General features: G+C 57.0%; 7 protein-coding genes across 7 annotated transcripts; 4 read left to right on the forward strand and 3 right to left on the reverse strand.

Moving 5' to 3' along the window:
- The first annotated feature begins 547 nt into the window (after positions 1-547).
- On the forward strand, positions 548-2,894 carry gel2 (1,3-beta-glucanosyltransferase gel2). The gene is made up of 4 exons (XM_020204164.1): positions 548-778; positions 879-1,009; positions 1,097-1,481; positions 1,545-2,894. Exons 1-4 carry the CDS (start codon positions 770-772, stop codon positions 2,490-2,492), a joined length of 1,473 nt encoding a protein of 490 aa, XP_020061027.1. The 5' UTR covers positions 548-769; the 3' UTR covers positions 2,493-2,894.
- A 60-nt stretch (positions 2,895-2,954) lies between these two features.
- ASPACDRAFT_1892898 (F-box and WD domain protein) lies at positions 2,955-7,167 on the reverse strand. Its single transcript, XM_020198673.1, has 2 exons — positions 6,556-7,167; positions 2,955-6,490 (listed from the first exon to the last, which is right to left on the reverse strand). Exons 1-2 carry the CDS (start codon positions 6,908-6,910, stop codon positions 3,369-3,371), a joined length of 3,477 nt encoding a protein of 1,158 aa, XP_020061028.1. The 5' UTR covers positions 6,911-7,167; the 3' UTR covers positions 2,955-3,368.
- Positions 7,168-7,287: 120 nt separating this feature from the next.
- On the forward strand, positions 7,288-10,229 carry ASPACDRAFT_1851656 (MRX complex nuclease subunit). Its single transcript, XM_020197208.1, has 2 exons — positions 7,288-7,541; positions 7,592-10,229. The coding sequence occupies exons 1-2, from the start codon at positions 7,526-7,528 to the stop codon at positions 10,039-10,041; spliced, it is 2,466 nt and encodes an 821-aa protein (XP_020061029.1). The 5' UTR covers positions 7,288-7,525; the 3' UTR covers positions 10,042-10,229.
- A 1,206-nt stretch (positions 10,230-11,435) lies between these two features.
- Positions 11,436-13,353, forward strand: ASPACDRAFT_74267 (SUN domain-containing protein). The gene is made up of 3 exons (XM_020204165.1): positions 11,436-11,925; positions 11,985-12,217; positions 12,265-13,353. Exons 1-3 carry the CDS (start codon positions 11,617-11,619, stop codon positions 13,178-13,180), a joined length of 1,458 nt encoding a protein of 485 aa, XP_020061030.1. The 5' UTR covers positions 11,436-11,616; the 3' UTR covers positions 13,181-13,353.
- Positions 13,354-13,570: 217 nt separating this feature from the next.
- Positions 13,571-15,116, forward strand: ASPACDRAFT_1884347 (DUF292 domain protein). Its single transcript, XM_020198369.1, has 2 exons — positions 13,571-13,646; positions 13,810-15,116. Exons 1-2 carry the CDS (start codon positions 13,626-13,628, stop codon positions 14,998-15,000), a joined length of 1,212 nt encoding a protein of 403 aa, XP_020061031.1. The 5' UTR covers positions 13,571-13,625; the 3' UTR covers positions 15,001-15,116.
- ASPACDRAFT_109467 (putative MFS transporter) lies at positions 15,084-18,058 on the reverse strand. The gene is made up of 4 exons (XM_020195393.1): positions 16,638-18,058; positions 16,397-16,578; positions 16,054-16,349; positions 15,084-16,001 (listed from the first exon to the last, which is right to left on the reverse strand). Exons 1-4 carry the CDS (start codon positions 17,647-17,649, stop codon positions 15,341-15,343), a joined length of 2,151 nt encoding a protein of 716 aa, XP_020061032.1. The 5' UTR covers positions 17,650-18,058; the 3' UTR covers positions 15,084-15,340.
- A 1,477-nt stretch (positions 18,059-19,535) lies between these two features.
- ASPACDRAFT_1892910 (arylsulfotransferase family protein) lies at positions 19,536-22,082 on the reverse strand. The gene is made up of 4 exons (XM_020198674.1): positions 21,759-22,082; positions 21,512-21,640; positions 19,962-21,459; positions 19,536-19,904 (listed from the first exon to the last, which is right to left on the reverse strand). Exons 1-4 carry the CDS (start codon positions 21,876-21,878, stop codon positions 19,618-19,620), a joined length of 2,034 nt encoding a protein of 677 aa, XP_020061033.1. The 5' UTR covers positions 21,879-22,082; the 3' UTR covers positions 19,536-19,617.
- Between the last annotated feature and the right edge of the window lie 1,436 nt (positions 22,083-23,518).

The following is a 23,518-nucleotide window of genomic DNA, read 5'->3' on the forward strand; positions in this document are numbered from 1 at the left end:
TTATTGCTGTGAGACGGGGTCATCGGGAAGAAAACGGGTGATAGTTGATATAAAAGATGATTAAAAGTATAAGTATACTCAGGGATGAAAGGTCTAAGTTATCTGCGACCGTTGCATGAATGCAAGAATGAATGAATGACGGGGGGGCCGCTCCCTCCGCCGATGATCCTTTGTTTCATGAATCACGGACCTCGAAGTGCGTAATGGATAAGCAGCGCAATAATTCGCAGCTCGTGCCAGGGTCGATCGTCGGTGCCGCTTGTCTCGCCCCAGTGCCGGTTAGGCCAATGAGGGTGGAACGCGAGGTCGACCAGGTCCACTGCCAATTTGCGCGATGGATTTACCGTGATTAAACCACCGGAAACCACTGGTTAACAGTACTTATTAGTGGAGGAGAGAATGGCCAGGGATGGGGTCATGTCTGGCTGCCCGGCCCCCCCTTCCCTTCCCTGACCTTGGAAGGTCGGTTGTACTTAATCATGCTCGCTTTCCCTGCTTTTTTTCCCCTCCTAAGCCGATTCTCCAAGCGTTAGCCTGAATCCCCTTCGCTGCTTCCCTCTTCCTTCCCCTTCTTCGTCATTCGTTTCTTTTCCGTTGGTTAAGTCCTTCGTTCACTCGTTCTGAGATTATCGCTCGCTGCATTTTCGGTGCTAGACATCGACCTAGAATTGTGTTGTTGCTGTTGCAATTTGCGCATATTTAATATTATCATCATCATCATCTTCTATAGAAAAGGAAGGAAGAGAGATAACAAAAAGAAAAAGAAAAGATGGTTCCCGTGGGTGCCCCCCTTTTCAGGCAACAAACCATCCTATACTTCCTCATGATCGTGATCATCATGATCATCCCAGCCAAGATCAACAGTTAACCCTACCTAGACTTACGCTCGTCTGCTCGCCACTGCGTGCGCGTTGGCTACCACCGCCAACGCTGTCACTCCCCTTGTTGTCAAAGGTACCGATTTTGTCAACAGCAAGACTGGTGATCGCTTCCAGATCCTGGGTGTCGAGTAAGCAAGCCCCCGCCGTCCGGTTCGCCCTGGTCATGCCATTACCACAGAAACAGAATCACTGATTGTCGATGTCCCCGTACACAGCTACCAGCCTGGTGGTTCCTCTGGCTTCAGCACGACCGAGGACCCTCTCAGCCAGCCCGACGCCTGTCTTCGTGATGCCGCTCTGATGCAGAGCCTTGGTGTCAACACTATCCGTGTTTACAACTTGTCGCCCACCATCGATCACAGCAAGTGTGCTTCCATCTTCAACGGTGCCGGTATTTACATGATCTTGGATGTCAACTCCCCGCTGTCCGGCGGCTCTCTTGATCGTACCGACCCATCTGGCACCTACAATGCCGTGTACTTTGAGCAAGTCTTCGGTGTCATCGAGGCCTTTAAGAACTTCCCCAACACCCTTGCCTTCTTTGCGGGCAACGAGGTCATCAACGAGGACAGTGTCTACGAGGCTCCGGCCTACATTCGGGTACGTTATTCGCCTTGTGCTCATGCCAACAGTCAACATAGCTAATATCCGACGCTTTTCCAGGCTGTCACCCGCGACATGAAGGACTACATCGCCAAGAACGTCAACCGGACCATCCCCGTCGGTTACTCTGCTGCGGACGTGCGCCCCGTCCTCGTTGACACCCTCAACTACCTGTCTTGCGACCTCAAGAACTCCACCAGCTCCCAGGCCGACCTGTTCGGTCTCAACTCCTACTCCTGGTGCGGAGACTCCACTTACACGGAGAGTGGCTACGACGTGCTCGTCGAGGATTTCTCCAACTCTTCGCTGCCCGTCTTCTTCTCCGAGTACGGCTGCAACCTGGTGACGCCCCGCACGTTCTCCGAGGTCGCGACTCTCTACGGCAAGGAGATGTCCGCCGTCTTCTCGGGCGGTCTGGTCTACGAGTGGACGCAGGAAGCGAACAACTACGGTCTCGTCGCCGTCAACAGCAGCGACACCATCTCCCTGCTGACCGACTACGACAACCTGAAGACCCAGTACGGCAAGCTGGACATGAGCAGCATCGAGTCCTCCAACGCCACCCAGACCTCCCAGGAGGCCGTTACCTGCGACTCGGCGCTGATCAGCACCAGCACCTTCCTCAACTCCTGGGACCTGCCCAGCCGCCCCACCAAGGTCGACGACTGGATTAGCAACGGCTTCACCAACGCCACCGTCGGCAAGCTCGTCACCGTCTCGTCGACCGCGATTCCCCAGACCGTCTACTCTTCCAGCGGCGGCAAGCTCTCGAGCATCAAGTACACCGTCCTGGCCGACGACGCGTCCAACGTCCCCAACAACGAGACCTCCACCACGACTAGCAGCAACTCCAGCTCGTCCAGCTCGTCCAGCACCTCCAGCTCCTCCAGCAGCTCGAGCTCCTCCAGCTCCCACGAGAGCGGTGCCACCACCGCCGCCGCTCAGATGTCCGCCTCCGTCCTCGGTCTCCTGAGCGGAGTCACCCTGTTCGCCGCTTTCTTGCTGTGAACACATCCTCAACACATTATATAGAATCTTAGATTATATATTTTTCGTCAGCGCGCCGATGTTCTTATTGCATCCGGCTCGCTCATCCTTTTGATTGATTTCTACGATGATTCTCTTGTTCCCGGCGAACGTGTTCTTATTCCCGCAGGGGCCCTCACCCTGACCCCGGATTGGTCGGTGGGCGTGGAGACGAATTTCATGTACAAAGTATGACAACTCTGGTCTGTTTTTGTTCCACATCCCCCGTCTTTGAAAGCCCCGGTGGCCGGGGGCCATGGGCCTGGCATGAATGGGGAGGGAGACACGGGAATATGAGGTCTTTGGTCGCTTGGTTGCCCTGCTTTGGTTGCCCTGCTTTATGCTACGAGTATATCGATATCGTCTAATCCATCTGCTGTATATACCACACTTTTCCCTTTCGGGCTGCATTCTTAGGTTGCTTCTGCTTTTTATCACTATGTGTATGTTTGTTAAGGTAGGTATGATACCGGTAGTTTGACAAGGACCTGGCACTTACTGTGAAGTGTTGCTATGTGCGAGTCTCAGTCAAGAGTTGAGGCACAGTATATTCAGTCCCCCCACTGTTGTGTGCAAATCCTCTTCTATTATGCACGTGTAGATCCATCCATTCAATATATGAATCACAAGTTACAATAATCCCAAAAGCACGTCTAGAAACCAAACCCTGCGAGTTTTAAACAAGGCACAGAAAGCGCATCGTAGATACAGCTCCACAACAACCACAAATACTACTACACAAGGGGAAACCGCCCTGCAGACATAATTCCAGAGAAATATGAAACAAACACCTTAGAAAGATACACAGCACGCAACATAGCACAGGATTACTTCTATAAAAGATCCGGAAAACTTGGATCAAAGGGCGCGCCCCTTGCCTTTATCCCTGCCGGACGAGGGCGGAGGCGGCGGCGGGTTAGCCGTCCACGGGGCGAGGGCGGGGAATTCCTCCCGCTGGGACTGGGACTGCGACTGCGACTGGGATTGGCTCTCCGCCTCGGCGAGACTCAGCTGGATCGCGAATTCCAGGTCGTCGATCTCCTGCTGGCGACTGCTCTCGGGCAGGACCGGGGAGGTCGAGGCTGGCTGAGGAGACGGAGAAGTGGAATAGGAGGTTGGGTCAAACGCAGCCGGGCCGAGATCGGGCTTGGGGAGCGGAGGCTGGTCGAGGAGACTGAGACGGATGGCCTCCGCGATCTCGGGGTCAAGATTCTCGTCGTCGTCCAGAGGGTCTTCGTACGGGGAGGAGGCGGAGGAGAGCTCGTCCGGCGCGAAGGAGCTGTCGTTTGGACCGATGGTATCGCTTGGGGAGGTGCTGACGGCGGAGCTGGCGCTGGGAAATGCGCCGGGAAAAGCGATATCGCTACCACCCCGCTTGACCGCCTCACTGGAGAAGGATTCTTCGCTGAGGAGCTGGGCGTATGCGAGCAGTTGGTCTTCGCTCACGTCGGGCCCCAGGAGATCCACGCCAAAGCGCTGGCTTAAATGCGCCCGTTCCTTCTCATCGGCGATTCTCTGGCGCTCCATTTCCACCCGTTCGTCCTGGATGTAGTCATTCAATGCGCCACGGCCGCTGTTGTTGAAACGCTGGCCACCATCCGCAGCGCCGTTGCTGCCTCGTAGTCCGCGACGTAGTCGTCGTTTGCTGGACTTGTACTGGTCGGCAGCAGAGGCGCTATAAGACCAGTAGCGCAGATGAGTGCCTAGCGCGACCATGCCACGCAGCACAGTAGGATCCGTGTCGAGGCAGATGGCGCCGGTAGCGTAATAGTTGTTGCCAATCCCATGCATGGACGCCTCGGCTTGGACGAGACGGCGACGAGCGCGCGAGGAGAACCGTGAGTTGATGGTCCGAATAGGCCGGGTCGAGGATGCCAGAGGATCCCAGGCCTGAACGAGACCATCGTTGCCTCCATGCACCAAGTATAGCGACGTCAATGCTACGCTGGACACCTGCGGCGACTCAGTCTGGATGACGCGGATAGGCCCGATGTCCTTGATGATCTCGGGGTTTCTCGAGGCCGGAGATCGGACGTCCCAGACAAACACCATCCCCGTAGTGGTTCCCACAGCCATGTACCTTCCGCGTTGACCCGGTACATCGGTGTCTGATGAGGCCTGCTTGAGGTGTGGTAATGGAGACGACATAGCAGACGAGAACGCGGAACTACCGGACATGCCAATCAGCGGATCCTCATCCGCCGTCAACAAGGCATAAGTTGACCGGTCCAAAGCGGTGGTCGTGATCTGGACCGGCTTCCGATCACTGAAGTTGAAATCCGAGATGCACCATTCGGTGTTTGCAGCTGTACAAACTCGTTCGCCGAAGCCACTTGAGGCTCGAGATGGAGTAGAACTACCGGACGTGCCGGCTAATGAGGGTGTTATGGGTGACTTCACGGGCCCTCCGAAGAGGGACGGTGCAGGAGCACCATCCACAGCGAGGGGGCCGAGACTCAACGGCGGCATGGCAAGCTTGGAGATTTTGCGGGTGTAACGTCGGATCGCCGCCGTTTCATCCTCGCCCATGCCACAGGAGATCACTATGAGCGACTCGCCCGCGCCCTGGCCATCGTCTCCGGCAAAATCCACAATCAGCTCACGCCTCATATCCCAACCCTCGCAGACTTTCCTGAAGTGCTTGGGCTTGAACGAGAGGAAGCGCTCGATTTCTTGAGTCTCTGCGATAATCTGCTTCTCGTCGAGCTTCATGGCATCAGACGATGATCTGGGGCTGTAGCTGCCATCGAGAGGTTCCCGACTAAACGGGTCCGGCCGAGCGGTTCGCCGAGTCAGTTCTACCAACTCCCACCGGGCACTTCTACCAGTCTTCCACGCGAGCTGATCGTACTCCTCAGCAGTCAGCTTCGTGGAAGCCACATCCGGCTGTCGTGGGATGTCAGACAGGTAGAAGACTTCGCCCAGTGCATTGAGGACAGCTGCCCAGATGCGACGACGCGCGTAGCGTCTTGGTGAGAAACTCTCATCGACAGCAATCGCGACGATGGGAACACCTGGACATAGTACCCATCTCGCGGTCACCTGGCCTCTTTCGTACCGTTTCTCATAGGTAGGATGAGGGCCAAGTGCGTACGCTGACAGGATACCAGTGGATGAACCTGAAAGCATCGCAATCAAACCATCGGTCATCTTGAGCATATTGGAGGACTTGGCGATCCACACAGAAGTAGTACCGCTAGTGATGTGGTTGAGTGCGGGAATACCCAAATGAGGCTGAGATCCCAGGTCCGACAAACCCAAGAATCTACCGCGTTGCTCCGTCGTGGAGATGAAGTAGGCCCGGCCCTGCGGACAAGCCTCGCCGTATATCATACCATACGGCTGACTGACATCCATGCGATTCGGCATGCCAGCGAGGTCTCCGGACCCGAGCCCATACTCGGCATCACCAGGGAATAGATCGGCAAAATGCCGGAACATTTGGTGATCGGAAAGGCCCCAGGTCCCGACCTTGACCGCAGACGGGTCGCTGGCGGAGGAGATGCCTTGCTCCGAGGCCCCATGAATGAAAACCGGTTCTTTCTTGGTGGCCTCCGACCCAAAAGAGCCGTGCAGATGGCTGACAGGGTACAGAAGCTGGGAGGTATAAGTGACCACAGCGCTGCCATTGCGGACATTCGCAGTGCGGACGGTGCCGGATCTCTTCGGCGGCTCGAACTGGCCCGGCTTGCCCCGGGAGAGCGACCGCAGCAGACGCGTGCGGAGGATGTACTCGCTCCGCCACGAAGCCAGAGCAGTCAACCGCGAGAAGTAGCGCTTGTCAGAAGTCACACGGTCCAGGTTTTCACCAACAGACAGCCATACCCCATCCTCTGCCGTGTACGGGCCGGGAAAGTACCGGGAAAATGCAATTCGCCACGCGTGGGGCGTGGTGACCAAAGTGTGAAGCCGGCGAGATACCAGCGCAATCGACGACAACGACGGAGGCGGCAAATGCGACAGAATGTGCGTGAGTACCTCTATCCAGCACAGCAAGTCAGTCTGCTAATCCCTACTTTGGACAACAGGCGAGGTGCAAGCATACCATTGGGGAAAGATTCCAGCGACAAGCCCGAGTACGTAGATGTTGAGGGCGTGACCTTGAGGCCCCGGTCGGCGGGGCTCTTGGAAAAATGCGCCGCCGCAGCAAGCTCGTACTGGCTGACAGGGTCATTAGACGACGGGAGGGGTGGTGGAGTCGCAGAGCGCCCGTTTAAGGGTGGCTCTGTGCCGGATGAGTCACGGCTGAGAATGCAGTCTCCAGGCTCGCCATCGCGAAACCCAGAGACTCGTTGCTCACCATGCGAATCATGTCCATGCTGGGTAGGATCGAGAGGTTCTTCCGGGAAGGGTTTAACCGGAGGCGAGCGGTCGAAGACTGTGGAAGGCTCTGATTGCATAAAAGAGTTTCGCGGGGTAGGTGGCACAACGGAGGCGACTGAACCAGGGAGACAGTCTGGGTCAGTCGAAAGGGTAAGATGGGCGGAAATTAGAGGGAGGGAAAGCGCGCGGACAGGCAGGATGGGCAGAGCGTATGGACAGCAAGTAGACAAACTGTAGAGTGGAGGAGGGAAGGGTGAGAGAGAGGAGAGGAGAGGAGAGGGGAGGGGAGAGAGAAGAGTAGGAAGGAAAGAAAGATAGGAAGTGACGAAAGGAGGGGATCGGACGGACTCGAGCCGGTCTCGCCCGCGTCCCATGATTCCCGTCACGTGAGCACGCGGCGAGGCGCGACTTTCTCGAAAAGGGAATTAATTGATTATTTCATTGTCAGCCCAATAATCGAACTACGTACTGGTACTGTGTCCAAACTGCAACGAAGGGTCTTCAACGCTCTATGCAGGAGAAATCCCATCTTATCCTTCCAGCCGGCAGCGTAGGCAGCACTGGCCCATTCCAGGCAGCCAGGCGATACATGAAAGTCATATAATTGAGTTCATTCTAGCGTCTACATCTCTTCTTGGTCATCAGAACTTCCCAACTTCATTATCTTATTCCACCATAAAGATAGACCCACGATGCCAAATCTTGGCGGTAAGTCACTGCATCCACCTTGGGAAGTCCCTCGACTAAACGCCGACCAGGCGCGGAAACCATCCGCATCCTCGTGGCCACCGACAACCATGTGGGCTACAACGAGCGGGACCCCATCCGGGGCGACGACAGCTGGAAGAGCTTCCACGAGGTGATGTGCCTGGCCAAGGAGCACGACGTGGACATGGTGCTGCTAGCGGGGGATCTCTTCCACGAGAACAAGCCGTCCCGGAAGTCCATGTACCAAGTAATGCGGTCGATCCGCATGAACTGCCTGGGCGACAAGCCGTGCGAGCTGGAGATGCTCAGCGACGCGAGCGAGAACTTCCAGGGGGCCTTCAACCACGTCAACTACGAGGACCTGGACATCAACGTCGCCATCCCCATCTTCTCCATCCACGGCAACCACGACGACCCGTCGGGCGAGGGCCACCTGGCGGCGCTGGACATCCTTCAAGTTTCTGGACTAATCAACTACTACGGCCGCACGCCCGAATCCGATAACATCCAGGTCAAGCCGGTGCTGCTGCAGAAGGGGCGAACCAAGCTCGCGCTGTACGGGATCAGCAACGTGCGCGACGAGCGGCTGTTCCGCACCTTCCGCGACGGCAAGGTGAAGTTCTACCAGCCCTCCATCCAGAAGGAGGACTGGTTCAACCTGATCTGCGTGCACCAGAACCACCACGCCTACACGGAAACGGGCTACCTCCCAGAAAACTTCCTGCCGGAATTCTTGGATCTGGTCATCTGGGGCCACGAGCACGAGTGTCTGATCAACCCGCGCCGGAACCCCGAAACCTACTTCCACGTTATGCAGCCGGGCTCGTCCGTCGCCACCTCGCTGTGCCCCGGCGAAGCCGTCGCCAAACACGTCTCCATCGTGAGCATCACGGGCCGCGAGTTCAAGAGCGAGCCCATCCGCCTCCGGACCGTGCGGCCCTTCGCCATGCGCGAGATCGTGCTGTCGGAAGAGAAGGGGGCGCAGAAGCTCGCGCGCAAGGAGAACAACCGCACCGAACTCACACGGTTCCTGATGGGCATCGTCGAGGAGCTCATCGAAGAAGCCAAGGAAGAGTGGCTCGAGATGCAGGACGAGGCGCCGCCGACCGCCGATGACGAGGACGACGAGCAACCCCGCGAGATCCCCTTACCGCTGGTGCGCTTGCGCGTGGAGATCTCCACCCCGGAGGGCGGCAGCTACGACTGCGAGAACCCGCAGCGGTTCTCGAACCGCTTCGTCGGCCGCGTCGCCAACGTCAACGATGTGGTGCAATTCCACCGCAAGAAGAAGAACCAGGCCGGCGGCACCAGCCGGCGGAAGGACGGCAGCACAGCGGAAGTCGACGAGGCGGCCATCTCGCACCTGGCGACCCTCGACACCGTCAAAGTCGAGCAGCTGGTCCGTGATTTTCTGTCCACGCAGTCGTTGACCATCCTGCCGCAGAACTCCTTCGGGGACGCGGTGGCGCAATTCATCGACAAAGATGACAAGCACGCGCTGGAGATGTTTGTCAACGAGTCCCTGGAGAGCCAGATCAAGCATCTCATGGCGCTGGACCGCGACACCGACGAGATCGACGCGGCGGAGGAGCTGGCGCAGAGCTCGTTGCACAAGGCCATGGAGCGGTATCGCACGCAGATGGAGGATATGTTCACCCGCGGGGTCAACAAGCGCAGCCGCCACGCCCGCGGCGGCAAGCGGCGCTACAAGCCCAAGCCCGATAGCTGGGACAGCGAGTTCGATGGCTCGTGGGAGGATCAGCCGGGCGCGCTGATCCACTCGGACAATGAGGGCGGGGATCCGAACGAGGATGTCGCCGCGGAGGACGGTACTGGGTCTGCAGCTGCTACGACAACCCGCGCATCCTCGACCACGCGAGGCAGGGGGCGAGGACGCGGCGGGAGGGCCGCAGCGACGGGAACGAGTACACGGAAAGCCACCACGACCACCACCACCGCAAGAACTACAGCCACGGCCACGAAAAAGGCCGCCGCTACACCGTCAAAGACAACTGCAGGTAAAGGCCGCCGTCGTCGCGCGGTGTCGGAGGATGAGGACGACGAAGAGGAAGATGTGATTATGCTCGACGATGACGACGACGACGACGACGATGATGCGGTATCCGGCCTGCCAGATATCCACGAAGAAGATGACGATGACGATGACTCCCAGGCTCTCTTTGTCAAACAACCTGCAACTCGGACACGGCGGGCAGCAGCAGCAACAGCAGCGGCACCTCCACCTGCCACCTCTACAAAGACTACGACCACCAGCCAACGTCGCGCAGCCGCTCCGCCTGCAGCCTCAACCCGAGCCACGGGGGGGACGAGCACGCGCCAGACGAGAACCCGTCAGCAAACCCAGACGACGCTGAATTTCGTGGGCTCTCAGAGCAGCGCTCCCCCAAGCACGCGGACGAGGGGCGCACGCGTGGCCAGCGAGGAAATCGACGACGACAGTGATGGGTTCGAGCCGATGGCGGTGCCTCGGCGGCGGTAGCCCAGGCAGTCTAGTCTGCGGACGTATGACTCGATAGACATTAGGTTGGGTCGATTACAGTGTAGCGTAGTTCAGCATCAACGGCGCATCGGGGGACAGATTTTTCCAAATGGCATGGCGTTTTCCCAGGTTTCGCCATCTAATCAATTTATCCAGCGCGGTTTCTCGAACTTAAGCGCCAATCAATGCATCAATTTGTAGTTCGTCTACGACGTAGGAATCCCATTATGAAAGCAATAATGACGCTCCGCGGTAAAACCGGGGTGCATGGCGCGGAGGGGGGCGGGCGGGCTCCGAGCCCCGAGCTCCAAGCTCCAATCTCCAAGCTCCAAGCTCAAGGGTGCGGGCTCGCAAGAAGAGAATGCCCAGTGGGCGGCAAGCGGTGGTTAATTGCAGCCAAGCTGGGCAATGGGCTGGCTGGGCGGGCACAGACGCACTATTGCTTGACCCGTCCGAACTAGCGGGTGGCCACCCACTGTGTGACGGGCTGGCCATTGGTCCCCCTTTTCCAGTCGGGTTAAGTTGCAGCCATGCTAGCCAAAGTAGAGACGGGAGGAATAAGGTTTTATCCATGATTGTCGAAGTCAGAGTCAGAGTCAGGTGTTGATCGAGTCTAGATTGATGATCGTTATCTAGGTGGTGGTAGTGAATACTGAGTAGAGAGGGCAGGCAGGATAAGGGGGCGGGGTTGTCGGTAGGTAGTAGGTAGTAGGTAGTAGGTAGTTATGGGAAAGAGGATGACAGAAAGTAAACTTTTACCTCATTCTCATAAACTCACTCCCCTGGCAGCGCAGCAATCACTCGATATCCAATATCCAGTATCCCATAGCCAATATCCGATAAAGTCAACCGGCCAGAACAAACGAATACGACATGGAAAGGAGAGTGCAGTGAACCCTGCTGGGGGTGCTGGCCAATCTCCACAAGGCGAGTGGAGAAGCCAACCATAAAGCCATAAAGCCATGAACTGCCGGAGAGTCCAAAAGTTGCGCTGGTGGTGGTCATTGGATGGACCCCCTGACGCTTTACTCAGTCGAGAAAAAGACAAACACCAACCCTGTCGCTGGCGGCTTGGCGAACCGAGATATGACCAGGAGATTTGCCGTTTTGGGTAATGTCCTCCAGCATCATGGACTATGCAGCATCCCAATTGAGCCTTCCAGCCTCGAGCCCGCTCCACTCCTCCAGCTTTCCCCCGACTCGAGTCCTTCCTTGCCTGCACTGTCTGCACTGTCTTCATCGCCTGTGCCTGCCATGGTTGATCCGCGCTTGCAGCTTGGACCCGCCGGGCTCGTTCTTCTGCCTAGTCTAAGACGTCTCCATCCTCGCCCCCCCCCCCGGCCATCTTCCTCTTCTTCCTCTTCTTTCCCTCCTCTTTCTTCTTTCTTCTCTTCGCCAGGTGTTTCATCCCTCAGTCACTCGTTTCTTCAAACTCCACGCCACTGACCATAGTCTTTCGTTTCGGGATCAGGATTTCTGATCCCTCGCCAGTCGGCAATCATACCTATCTCCCCCCCCCTGAGTCACGTCACAATATCCAGTCCTTTACCACCTTTTCAAACACCGTAGAACGCCATGAAGTCCATTAGCGCAACCGCATTGCTTCTCATTGCCGGGGTCGAGGCCGCCAGTCATGCCCACCGTCATGGACACCACGCGGCCGTCGAAAGAGCCGTCCAGGCGACCAAGCAGACCGGCAGCTGTCAGTTTCCCTCGGACGCCGGCCTGGTGGCCGTCACCCCGGGCGAGCTGAACGGAGGCTGGGCTATGAGTCCAGACCAGGAGTGTACGCCCGGCGGATACTGCCCGTACGCCTGTCCGCCAGGGCAGGTCTCCATGCAATGGGACCCCGAGGCCACCTCGTACACTTACCCGCTGTCGATGGTAGGTGTCCCCGCCAGCTCCGTGGCACGGACCACCCAACTGATCACGATCTACGATAGAACGGCGGTCTGTACTGCGATGAGGACGGCAACATCCAGAAGCCCTTCCCGAAGAAGCCGTACTGCCAGGACGGCACCGGAGCCGTGAACGCGAAGAACAAGTGCTCCAGCCATGTTTCGTTCTGTCAGACCGTCTTGCCGGGTAACGAGGCCATGCTCATCCCCACCTTGGTGCAGGAGCTGGAGACCCTCGCCGTGCCGGATGTCGAGTACTGGCTCGAGACTGCGGCGCAGTAAGTCTCCGTCTGAGCGAAGATGATGCATGAACTGACGGGAGTAGCTTTTACATCAACCCACCCGGTTATAGCACCGACACAGCCTGTGTCTGGGGCGATTCGTCGAACCCCATCGGCAATTGGTCGCCTTTTGTTGCCGGGGCCAACACCGACGCCTCGGGCAACACGTACGTGAAGATCGGATGGAACCCGATCTACCTGGAGTTGACGACGCCCTTCCGCGACGTGGTGCCCGACTTCGGCGTGGAGATCGAGTGCGAGGGCGACAGCTGCAATGGACTTCCCTGCAAGATCGATCCGGATGTGAACGGAGTCAACGAGATGACGGGCTCCAGCTCGATCGGCGCCGGAGGGGCCGCGTTCTGCGTGGTCACTGTTCCTAAGGGCGAATCGGCGAACATTGTTGTGTTTGACAAGGCGGGCTCGTCTGGGGGCAGCAGCACTGTCAGCAGTGTTGTGGCCAGCAGCAGTTCAACCATCAAGAGCACCAGCACTTCGAGTACCTCGACCAGCACCCGCACCAGCACCAGCACCACCAGCAGTACCAGCACCAGCACCAGCACCTCGGCTACTCCTACCAGCACCAGCACCACCAGCTCATCCATTGTTTCCAGCACCAGTTTCAGTACCGCTTCTAGCACCTCCATCGCAGACAGCAGAACCACCACCATCTTCTCCACCACTATCATCTTCAACCCCACGCGGATTCCCATTCAAGGCCCCTCATCGAGCGTCAAAGTGAGCCCATCGTCCGCCGCGGTCGCATCCGCCAGCTACACGTACGCGCCGCACGCTTTCGTTGAAACCGGCCACGTGCAGATGGAGGCGGTTGCTGAGAGTGCCAGCGAAACGGCTGCGACGCCGACCGTCATGGCGGCGGCTCAAGGAGGCGCCAGCAGCAAGACGATGTCGACGCTGGGGTTGGTGTTGGCGGTGATTGGAGCCGTGCTGATGGTTTAGACTGCAAGTCTGACCTTCATTTACTACATTAATTTCTGTTTCTTCTTCACTTCACTTCGACAGGAACATTTTACCTTATATTATTGTATACCCTTATGATACGATGTTCTTGTATTTTATTGATTGATGAGTTCTATGTTAATATTGTTAATATTAATCTTCGACGAGAGTGGTTGGCAATTGCTCGTGGGTACGACGTAAGTAAGAGTAGAATGTGTTGTAGGTAGTCAGGATGAAAGTGAAGGAAGGGAGAGATGAGTATCGCAACCGAAAGCAACCAAGACAACCAAAACAACCGGCCTCGGGAAATGCCAAGCGGGAGGGAGGACGATAGCGTCATCCACCTCCGTCTCCGTATCTCCAGGCTCCTCCGCTTCTCCGTCTTCCATCGCACTCTCCTTGTCGTGTACACACCACAGAACTGGAAGTCTGGAAGTCTCTCAAAATGCCTCCCTCCCCACAAACGGTACGTCTGCCATTTTCTTGACCATGAGCTTCAATCACCACCTCAAACCCAACCCCTCCCAAACACAACCCCCGCACCTGAAACCCCGCACCCAACACCAACACCACACCCAATCCCAAACCAAGCCCTAGATCCCACCAACCCATACTAATCCACCTTCCAGACGAAACTAACCAGCACCCTTCACCTCCTCATCCCCCGCCTCCGCCTCCTCCAAAAAAAAGACACAGCAAGCAGCGTCATCCAGCGCCGCGATCTTTCGAGTCTGCTCGCCGAAGGCCGCGACTCGAGCGCCCGCATCCGCGTCGAGAATGTGATCGCCACCGACATCGCCGTCGAGGCCATGGAGATGATCGAGCTGTACTGCGAGTTGCTCCTGGCCCGGGCGAACGTGCTCGATCAGGCGGCGTTCGGGGAGAAGGGCGCTGTAGCGAGGAATCGCGCTAGACTTGCTGCTTCCGCTGCGGGGGGCAAGCATAGTGCTGCTGGTGGTGCTGCTGGTGCCGGGGATACTGCTAGCGGGAGTGGGAGTGGAGGAGGCGGGGGGCGGTTCTCGTTCTTCGGCCTCGGTGGTGCAAAACACCCACCCAACCCCAACCCCTCCAGCACAAGCACCACCGATCCAGCTACCGAGCCAAGCACCACCACCGAAGACCCCACAAGTGAAGAGTACATCGACCCCGCCCTCGACGAAGCCGCCGCGGTGATCTTCTACGCGTACCCGCGGTTCCCGCACGACGTGCGCGAGCTCACCATCCTCCGCAATCTGCTGGCGGAACGGTGGGGCAAGGAGTTCATGGCGCTGGCGCAGGAGGACGCCGTGCCGGGGGTGCGCGTGCCGGCCCGCGTGGTGAAGGTGCTGCGGGTGCGCGCGCCGTCGGCCGAGCTGGTGGATTGTTATCTTAGGGAGATTGCGCGGGCGTATGGGGTTTCTTGGGGTGCCCATCTTGTTGAGGGGGATGCGCCTACGATCTCCGGGTTGGATGGTTCTGGGGATGATCTGCCGGGGCATGATGGTGATGATGAACATGCCCCCGGGGATGATCCGTCGACGCCGACACGCCGACAACGCTCGCCGATCGAGAGCGAAGCGCGGCGGGCTTCGGAGACACTCGCGCTGAATAAGGCGACGCCGCCGCGGGGGTTGCAGCAGGGGAAGAGTTTCGTGAGTGTGGCGCCGCCGGGTGCCAGGGTGGATAATTTGCATCCTCGCGTGAAGGTGCCCGGGGCTGCGGATTATCCACCCTCGACGACGACGGTGGGGGAGGCTGCTGGAGTGCCGGGGGCGAAAGCGAAGAGTGAGATACCGGAGTTGGATGAGTTGACGAGGCGGTTTGCTGCGTTGAGGCGGTAGTTTTGCTATTGTCTCTGGGACCGGTGGTGGTGGTGGTGGTGATGGTTACGTTCGTGTGCATACTTCTTACGCTTGATTATTATACCTCTTCGTGTTTGACTGAATCTATTGTATTCGTCATCTATCCTTCCCTCTCGTCCCCTTTTCCGTCATCCACGCATGCAACAAGCATAATGTAACAGGTATCAGTAGCGAACGCTCATAAACAAACAAAATATGCAAGCATGCGGCAGCCAGTGTATCCAAAACACTATCATCCTGGACACGGGACGCATGTAATTATATACAGGGAATATCAACCAGCGAAAAGATAAAGACCAAACACTCGAGAACCGAGGCACTACTCCTCCTCCTCCTCCTCCCCCGGAAGTATAATCTCATGCCCCGACCCCTCGTACACGAAAATCGCCGCCACGCAGCCGAACACCGACACCAGCGCCACCAGCCACCAGGCGAAGCCCACCATGCCCATCTCCAGCCCGTAGCCGTACCACGACCCCGAAAAGATCGGCCCGATGGTGCGGAAGGCAGAGGACACGGACTGGCCGATCCCATGAATAGTGCCCAGCACGGACGGGTGCGGCGAGCAGTTATTCAGCAGGATAATCGAGGTCGGCAGCGTGAAGGTGCGCGCCGTCACCTGCAGGAACAGCACCACGATGATCGAGAACCACACCCAGCCGCCGTTGGCCTGGCCCGGCGGCGGCACCGTGGACGGCGCCAGGGCGATGTACGGCGCAAACGCGTACGCCAGGGGGAACAACGTCAAAAAGTACTGGTAGCTCTTGGCCGTGCCCAGACGGCCGTTGATGCTGGGGTAGATGGTGAACTGCAGGAGCATGCCGATGATGCCGAGGATCGCGGTCGCGAAGCCCACGCTCTGCGGCAGCATCCCCAGGCCGCCGGTGAAGATGAACGGCAGCTTCTGCAGGGGGCTCGTGGGGTCGTTGGCGTCGTAGCGCGGCGTCGAGAGGAACAACAGCCACAGGTTGTTGAAGGCACTGTGTCATGGTCAGATCGATGTCGTGTGCAAACACAGCCGCAGAAACATACCCCATTTGGAAGTCGAAGAAGGCCTGCGCCAGGAGCGTGCACAGCACGTTCTTGGTCCAGATCCGACGGAAGGGCAAGCTGCGGCTTTGACGAGTATGTTTGGTGGCCTTCTCCTCCATCTCGTAGCTCTCGGCGGTATCCCGGCGGCCCAGTAGAGGGCCTGCCTCTTCGTAGTCGGCGAACGGCAGCCGGCGGTACAGCGGGGAAGACGAGGGCACCACGACGCGAACAACGCGCGCGAAAATGCGCATCGAAAAGACCCCCAACCCGGGTTTGCCTTTACAAGCCTCCAAGGTCTGCAACAATTAGTGTTGAACGACACTGCCAAGAGCCAGCCACTTACCTCTTCCAGACCAATGGCGACACACGCTGCCGCGAACGAAAGGAAAATGGCGTTCGCCAGCATGGGCAAAGCGTAGGGGTAGCGGATCAGCCACTGCACGCCGTTGGCACCGCCGAACGACGAGTCGGGCCCAAATAACCGGGGATACGCCTTGACCGGATCGGCCAGCATCCCGCCCATCACTATCATACAACCATTAGTCAACCCTCCCAAGAATCCTAGTAGATGGCGTCACACTCACCGGGACCAAACAAGGCGGCCACATTAAACCCGATTGGTAGAATCAAAAACGCGCGCGAGTGGTACTTCTTCTCCTTCACATTCTCCGCGATCATGGTCCGGATGATCCCGACAGTCCCATTGATGGCCCCGCCAAAGGAGCGCCAGAACACGGCCTGCGCGAACGAGGTCGCGAAGGCGACCCCCAGGCAGGACAAGGCGGTGCCCAGCAAGCCCACCAGCAGCACGAACTTCCGGCCACCCCACTCCGCATCGGCGACCCGACCCCAGGGGATGGCGGTCGCAAACTGCGCGGCGGTGAATGCGCCCTGCAGAATGCCGGCCTGGGTGGATACATCGGCGTCGGACAGGTTCTCGTCGAAGGACTTCAGCTGATAGAACATGTAGGCCTGCAGGGAGGCAATCTGCAAGAAGTCGAAGACACGGCAGAGCCCTAGCAAAGCGAGCTGGCCCTTCTTCGGCAGGGACATCCAGGTCACCGGGGCGGGGCGCGAGGCCGGCGCCGCGGAGGGCGTATCGGCCAGTTCTTGAGGTCGCAACATCGCGGTCTGTGATTGACTGTGGGAGCGGCTGCGGGCATGGCCCCAGTCGAGAGAGGTGTTCCTCGAGGCCATGTTGTGGGAATCGTGGTCGTAGTCCTCGTAGCGGCCGGAGGAGCCTTCGGAAACGTCGGCTAGCGAGAGGTTGGATTCGCGACGACGACGTTGTTGTTGGTGTTGTTGCTGGTGTTGCTGGTGGAGCGGAAAATTGGCAGAGGTCGAGGACGAGGGTTCGCCGCCTTGGTCGTGGCCGGAAGTCCACGAGATAGCTCTGGTATGACGGGCAGCATGCCGATTCTTGGTGGACTGGGCGAAAGAGGCGGAAGTCGCAGAGAGGGGATTGGGGGTTGTTGGTGGGAGAGGCGAAGCGATGGCGGAGGATGATGTGGAAGTGGCCGTAAGAGGCGGCGCGGCGTTAAGCGTCAAGGATGGTCGCCGGCCGGTTCCTTGGGATGCGGTTCGTGGGACGGGCATCGGCACGAGTTGTGATAGGAGGATAGATAGCAGGAATGTCAAGGGAAAGAAACCAAAAAGACGCAAGGAGGGGCCAAATGGGTCAGTGGGCTATAGTCTGCTATAGTCTATAAGTCAGTCGGAGACCCGGACGGTAAATGCTGGCTGCAGCTGCAGCAATGAGAGGAAATCAATTCGGTGAAAAGAGTGACAGTGACGATGCTGATGATGCAGCAGAGCAGATGCAAAGAGAAAGAAAACGTCCAGTGCTAAAGAGAGCGCGAGAAAGAAAGAATAGAATTAAAGACTAAACACACGATCATCAAACACGAAACAACTCCCCCATCGCCTTCAATTGCTTGATTCGGGGGGTGGAAATGAACTGAACTGAACTGGGAGTGAAATGAAGCGATGTGACAAGACAGTAAAGGGATAGATAGAAACTGCAAAATCGCAATACCCAATACGGCCGAGAGTAATTTACAGCGCAGGCGAAAAAGGCTTGCGACGCTTTTCTCCACCCGCCAGGCTTGGCACCCGAGCATCTGGTCTCCACTCTCGTCACCAATGCTGAGTTATGCAATACAATGTGAGGTGTACAACCCATTGATTATTATTATGATATAGAGGAATCCCCTCTGAGTACGAGGATCCCCTCTCTCTTTTTTTGTTACTCTTATATTCTTTAACCTCTCACCTCACCGCAAAAGCAACCACAAAAAAAAAAAAAAAACCTAACCACCATCGAAACCGCAAAAACGGCCAATACGCCTCGCCCTCCACGGGCTCCGCGAGCGGCGGATGGCCCCAGTAGGGCATGAGCGTGTTCTCATACCACTCCTGGAGCACCCAAAAGTCCTCGGAGGTGTTGTGCTCGACGCAGCCCTCGATCTCCACGGCGAGTATGTCGGGCCCCGTGACGCGCTCAGCGCCGACGCACTCCTTGTAGTGACGCGCGACGCCCGCGCACTGGATCTTGCCGAAGACGGCCTGCGCGGTGGGCTTATTGATGCGCTCGCCCTCGATCTCGAGCCGCAGCTGCTCCTCGTAGAAGGCCCAGTCGTGCCGGTCCATCAGCTCCTGGGTGACGGTCACCACCACGAAGACCTGCTCGTGGTCGCGGTCGCAGTACCCGTGGCGGCTCAGGTAGTGCTTGGTGAAGTGGCCGTAGATGCCGTCGTCGTGGCGGACGGCGTGATCGGGGAAGGCGGGTCGCATTGTTGGCGATTTTACCGGGGACAGTTGCCTACGTGTAGTACTTACTTGGAGTGTGAGCTGCTACGCTGGATGTGTAGGTGTAGTTGTAAACTGTAGTTGTATTTATAGAGTGACAGGGCTCAGTGCCAATGCCGGTGATGATCATTGAGTCCTATTGTCTATCAAAGCATTGATGCGAATCTGCTGGAGAATCTCTACAAGAACAATCCCATCAAGCGGTTCAACAAAGCGGGCAGAGGTATCCCTCTAGACTTGGTAGGCGATCTCCGCGGACAGTCGGTAATAATCGATTCAAGAACAAAGACCAATTTCACCTGCAATTGTGCTGGCTCAAATTGTTGAGAACCTACCGTATGGGCAGTATGAATATGCTGCGGTCTGTACCCCGAACTGTTCGCCCCAATCAACATCCGAGGGATGACACAACTGAACGTCCAACCTCTTACGCAAGTCCATACGTATGCCTGCATGGGTGACCTGCTTCCGTTCCCTATCAAATATTCTGTCTTATGCACGAGGCAAGGCCTATTCCGGGGTTGGGTTGATCATCAGCCCCCATGACGAACGGATTGTGGCTCAGACCTCGGAGTAAGGTATTGTCATCACATCTTAAGTCCGAGGCACTCTGCCCAATATACACAACACAATCCGAATAACTAATGCACCAGATTGACTGATCATTGACAAGACTCGTATTGTATCCTACCATATGAATCATGGATCATATCGGACGATTCTGATATCTACCCTAAAAGATGGGAGCAAAAGCTGCTACCGTTCTATATGCCCGCCCTGCTGCCATGCTGAGCCCTGACCCTCGGTCAGGGGCGTATACCGCGGCAGCTGTCTCCCCACGAAGCGACGCCAATGCCACCAGGGAAGCTCGTCCGCTTCCACTGAGTGCGGGGCCCGTTCCATCTGATCCAGATGCTCCGTGGAGGCGCGCTCCTTGACCCGGCTGAGATCCTGCTGCCGTCGCCGATAGACCCGATGAATTGTGTAGATAGCCGCCACCGTAACCAGAAACCCGAAGCCCGGCGCAATCCACCCTACATTGTCTGGACTCATATCAGCATCATTTTCGGCCATCTTGCCAACTAGAAGGTTAAACTTACTGTAGGTTTTATCTGAACTGTGCGCCTCCGCCTCCTTTTCCTCGCCCTCAGACTGCTCCGTCTGTCCCCAGTCGTACAAAGTGTCCGGACGACCAGGATCCACCCAAGGCACGGTGATAATCCCAGCCGGCGGGATCGCGGGCCCAGCGCCCTCCTCATTCGGCATGCCATACGACTGGGCATTCTCGCACGCATCGGTCGCACAGAAGTTCTGCAACTCCGCCGACGGGACAAACGTGAACAGGTTCCGGGACTTGCCCAGCACTTGACCCTCCACGTCGACAGCTTCGGCATAGGTCCACTGGTAGAACTCGCCCGCCGTGTAGCTCGTCTCGAAGCCGTCCTTCGCGACTTGCTTGATTAACATGAACGGGCCGGTGGCGTTCTGCGCGCCGTAGAAGCGCCAGTACTTCACGCGGGTCGCCCCGTTCCAGCTGACATAGAAGGTCGTCGGTGCGTAGGTCTCGCTCGACTTCGCATAGGTCCACATGGCCGGCACATCGGTTGGATTACCCTCCCACTGGAACTTCTGCGCCCGGTAGTTCATGATCCGATCCTTGTCAATGTATCCCCACAGGAGAATATTGCCTTGCTCGTCATGCTCGGAAATGTAGGCGTTGTTCCCCCACCCGATGAACGCGTTACCGTTCGGCAGGACCTGCAAGTTTCCCTGGCTGGAGCTGATCATGTTCTTGCCCGGCGGTGCATATTCCAGCAGCTGGGTCGCGGTGTTATCGCGGTGGTCGATCAGGATAATCATGCCCGAGGAATAGTCGTGCGTCCGGTTGAAGCCATTGAAGCCGTTGTTGTAAAGCGACAGCAGCGTGTGGGTGGCGTTTTCGCTCAGAAAGCGGGCATCGTGTTGCTGCGAGAAGCTGAAGTTGATGTTCTTGAAGGAGGGGTTGGCTCCGTGCAACTGCCAGATCACCGAGCCGTCTTGGCCGGAGATCTTGTAGATCGCGCACGTGTGGCGCGAGGAAATCAGATAGTCGCCCTCGCTGTTCTTATCAATGGAATTGATGTGGAAGTAGTCCCAGGGCGAGCGCGGGTCCAGCCCAGTGCCCGAGGTGTCCGTGTGGCTGGGCCAGGTGTAGGCCGCTGACGGGTCAACATGGTCAAGCGATTTCCACTCGAATAGCACCTCGTTAGTCTCGACGTCGACTTCCTGGAAGACACTCTCCATCAGCCATCCCATGCCCGTCTTCACGTTCCACAAACTCATATCGAACTGCCGCTGTTGGTAGACGGTCAACAGAGCAGTCTTGCCGTCGTTGATGGGCTTGAATTCATGCATATCGCTGGATGCCATGCCTCCGCCGGGGACCACAGTGCGAACGATCCGATAATTGCTGTCCATGATCACGCCATGGCCGCGACAGTAACCGTTCTGCTGAACGCCCTGGAAGAAGCAGAGATGGTCTTTACCCTGGTACTGGCAAACATGCATGCCATGGGCATTTCCAGGGCCGGAATTACCCCATCCGCTCCAGACTAGATTCTACAAGTAATCAGCAAATGTGGCTGGTCGGTCTTTCATGACGGACACATACCCCTTCGTCATCATAAATATACGGCCCCGAGTTGGCTGCCTCATAAGGGCCCACGAAGATATAGCCCGGGCTGAGCTTGTCGGGGTTGCGATGTTCCAAGGTGAGGACAGGCGGGTAGAGGTCGGGTCTCTGCGATGGTCGTTGACACAAGGTTAGTGATCCGCATGGCGAACATCTTGGCTTTATGGCGTGCACGCTGCTGCCACAGCTAATATAAATGCGAACAGCCACCGACAAGCGTGCTTACCGATTTGAAGACCGAATCCACCTCCGCAGAGACTGATGGTATGAATGTATAAAGTATAGCCAGGGAGATCAGTAGGAAGGACAGAGCAAAGCCGCTCGGGTTGCGTATAGAGCCGATCATCGATCCTTCAGTGGTGCATCCGTCGCACCCAGTATGTGTGGGAAACAAGGAATGCGATGACTAAAACGACGACGAGAACAAGGAAAGAAAAGAAGATTCGTGATTGTCCAAAGCAGAATACAGTCTCAACTTCCAGAGAGCGACTGAATGCAAGCCAACTCAACCACGCCAAACGAAACGCCAGAACAGCCAACAAGAAACCCGCAGAGGGGAAGAGAGAGAGATGATTAGTAAAAAGTCATGTTTCCCAACTTGATAAGAAGTTTATAGCGGATACGCTGGGAAAGCAGAGCCTGTGACCGTCCGTCCGAAACGCCCACGCACGAACATGCAAAGCTCCAGAGTGGCAGGCCAATGCGAGGCCGCGAATACTGGGATCAAATGCTTGAGCGCATCAACTTCTTGGGCCGGCGACGTAAGTGGAGGCTGCCAAGCATCGCCAACGTACCTAATCACTGCCGAGACAGGATCCACTACTGCTTGGTCGTACGTACGTCGGTCATGGTTTATTGCGTTCTTGCAGCTGGTGGGTGGGATCAGGATTCGTCGGGTTTCCTTCGGAGAGCATCGACGATATGATCCGTGAGATTGAATGCACCTTCGTTGCGCATCGACCGATCATTTCCGCAGAGCCATTTTTAGGTGTGATAGTCAAGCATCATCCACGTTGAAGATCTTCCTTCACCAAAGAAGCAGAAAGGCTCGTGGAGGAGGGTTTGTCGAGACGATTCTCAGGAGAAGCCCTCCGTCCTGCAAATCAGTTGATTGTCTTGCGCGGTTCGGACCTAAGAATAGTCCTTCATCTGTTGTCGTCGTCGTCACCTCAATCTCAGGATTTCCCCTCCCCGCGTTTCAGCGCTTAGAATCAAATCACAACTCGGTGACTTGACCAGCAAAACCCAAATCAGCGCCAATGAGGACCTGGAAACACTCAACCAGTATAGCTCTTCACCGACAAACCACGATATCCAACAACGATACATCCGAACATTGCGAGGTTTATGAGGTCTCCGACAACAGACACAGAAAGGTTGGTTGATAACGAACAACCCGAACCTACCGGGCCCTCATCCGAATAACTTACTCGTACTGTAGGGAAAAGTAAATCATTACCGAAACAATACCAGTTCCCGCCTGATCCCCGGGGTAAGTTTTATCCCAACCCAACCCAGGCCAGGCCGGGCCGGGCCCCCCTCCCCCCGTGTCCGTGTATTCTGTAACACCACTCAAACCTCCAAAATCCAACCGAGCCGACCCTTAACCCTCTTTCTGTCCTTTTTCTTTTCTCCTTCCAGGGATCAAACAAATCCACCACGTACGTAGTCAGTATGCACGGCGTTCCCAGATCCCGCTCAGTCATCATCCCCTCTAGCCTCTAGACTAATCTAGGCGCCCGCCAAGCCTCGAACCGAACAGCCGGTCGCAAGGGGAAGCGCGCCGCCGCCCGCCGCCCGCCGCGTCACGCCGCCACGGGACGATGGCTTAGAGCCTCGGGGCAAAAAGAATTTGGGCTGGCGAGCGAATGCGGAAGTGGAGAACCCGAGTTGCAGCAGACGAGTCCAATTGCTCTTTGTCGCTCTAGGCCATTGAGATTAAGGTAGAGGATGTAATGGAAAGGGTTTGTTGCAGTGTTTCGTCGA

This window comes from Aspergillus aculeatus (genome assembly GCF_001890905.1).
Source record: "Aspergillus aculeatus ATCC 16872 unplaced genomic scaffold ASPACscaffold_1, whole genome shotgun sequence".
Taxonomy (NCBI): domain Eukaryota; kingdom Fungi; phylum Ascomycota; class Eurotiomycetes; order Eurotiales; family Aspergillaceae; genus Aspergillus; species Aspergillus aculeatus.

Excerpts from the sequence above, each read along its gene's own strand:
- ASPACDRAFT_1892910 (XM_020198674.1), bottom strand. The coding sequence starts at position 21,878 with ATGATCGGCTCTATACGCAACCCGAGCGGCTTTGCTCTGTCCTTCCTA. Across the intron at positions 21,460-21,511 it reads ATATTTATGATGACGAAGGG|AATCTAGTCTGGAGCGGATG; the intron begins GTATGTGTCCGT and ends GATTACTTGTAG. Across the intron at positions 19,905-19,961 it reads CAGTTCAGATAAAACCTACA|ACAATGTAGGGTGGATTGCG; the intron begins GTAAGTTTAACC and ends ATATGAGTCCAG.
- ASPACDRAFT_1884347 (XM_020198369.1), top strand. The coding sequence starts at position 13,626 with ATGCCTCCCTCCCCACAAACG. Across the intron at positions 13,647-13,809 it reads TGCCTCCCTCCCCACAAACG|ACGAAACTAACCAGCACCCT; the intron begins GTACGTCTGCCA and ends TCCACCTTCCAG.
- gel2 (XM_020204164.1), top strand. Across the intron at positions 1,010-1,096 it reads TTCCAGATCCTGGGTGTCGA|CTACCAGCCTGGTGGTTCCT; the intron begins GTAAGCAAGCCC and ends CCCCGTACACAG. Across the intron at positions 1,482-1,544 it reads AGGCTCCGGCCTACATTCGG|GCTGTCACCCGCGACATGAA; the intron begins GTACGTTATTCG and ends ACGCTTTTCCAG.
- ASPACDRAFT_109467 (XM_020195393.1), bottom strand. The coding sequence starts at position 17,649 with ATGCCCGTCCCACGAACCGCATCCCAAGGAACCGGCCGGCGACCATCC. Across the intron at positions 16,350-16,396 it reads TCGCCATTGGTCTGGAAGAG|ACCTTGGAGGCTTGTAAAGG; the intron begins GTAAGTGGCTGG and ends TAATTGTTGCAG. Across the intron at positions 16,002-16,053 it reads TTCTTCGACTTCCAAATGGG|TGCCTTCAACAACCTGTGGC; the intron begins GTATGTTTCTGC and ends ACCATGACACAG.
- ASPACDRAFT_1892898 (XM_020198673.1), bottom strand. The coding sequence starts at position 6,910 with ATGCAATCAGAGCCTTCCACAGTCTTCGACCGCTCGCCTCCGGTTAAA. Across the intron at positions 6,491-6,555 it reads GCTGGAATCTTTCCCCAATG|AGGTACTCACGCACATTCTG; the intron begins GTATGCTTGCAC and ends TGTGCTGGATAG.
- ASPACDRAFT_74267 (XM_020204165.1), top strand. The coding sequence starts at position 11,617 with ATGAAGTCCATTAGCGCAACCGCATTGCTTCTCATTGCCGGGGTCGAG. Across the intron at positions 11,926-11,984 it reads ACACTTACCCGCTGTCGATG|AACGGCGGTCTGTACTGCGA; the intron begins GTAGGTGTCCCC and ends GATCTACGATAG. Across the intron at positions 12,218-12,264 it reads TGGCTCGAGACTGCGGCGCA|CTTTTACATCAACCCACCCG; the intron begins GTAAGTCTCCGT and ends TGACGGGAGTAG.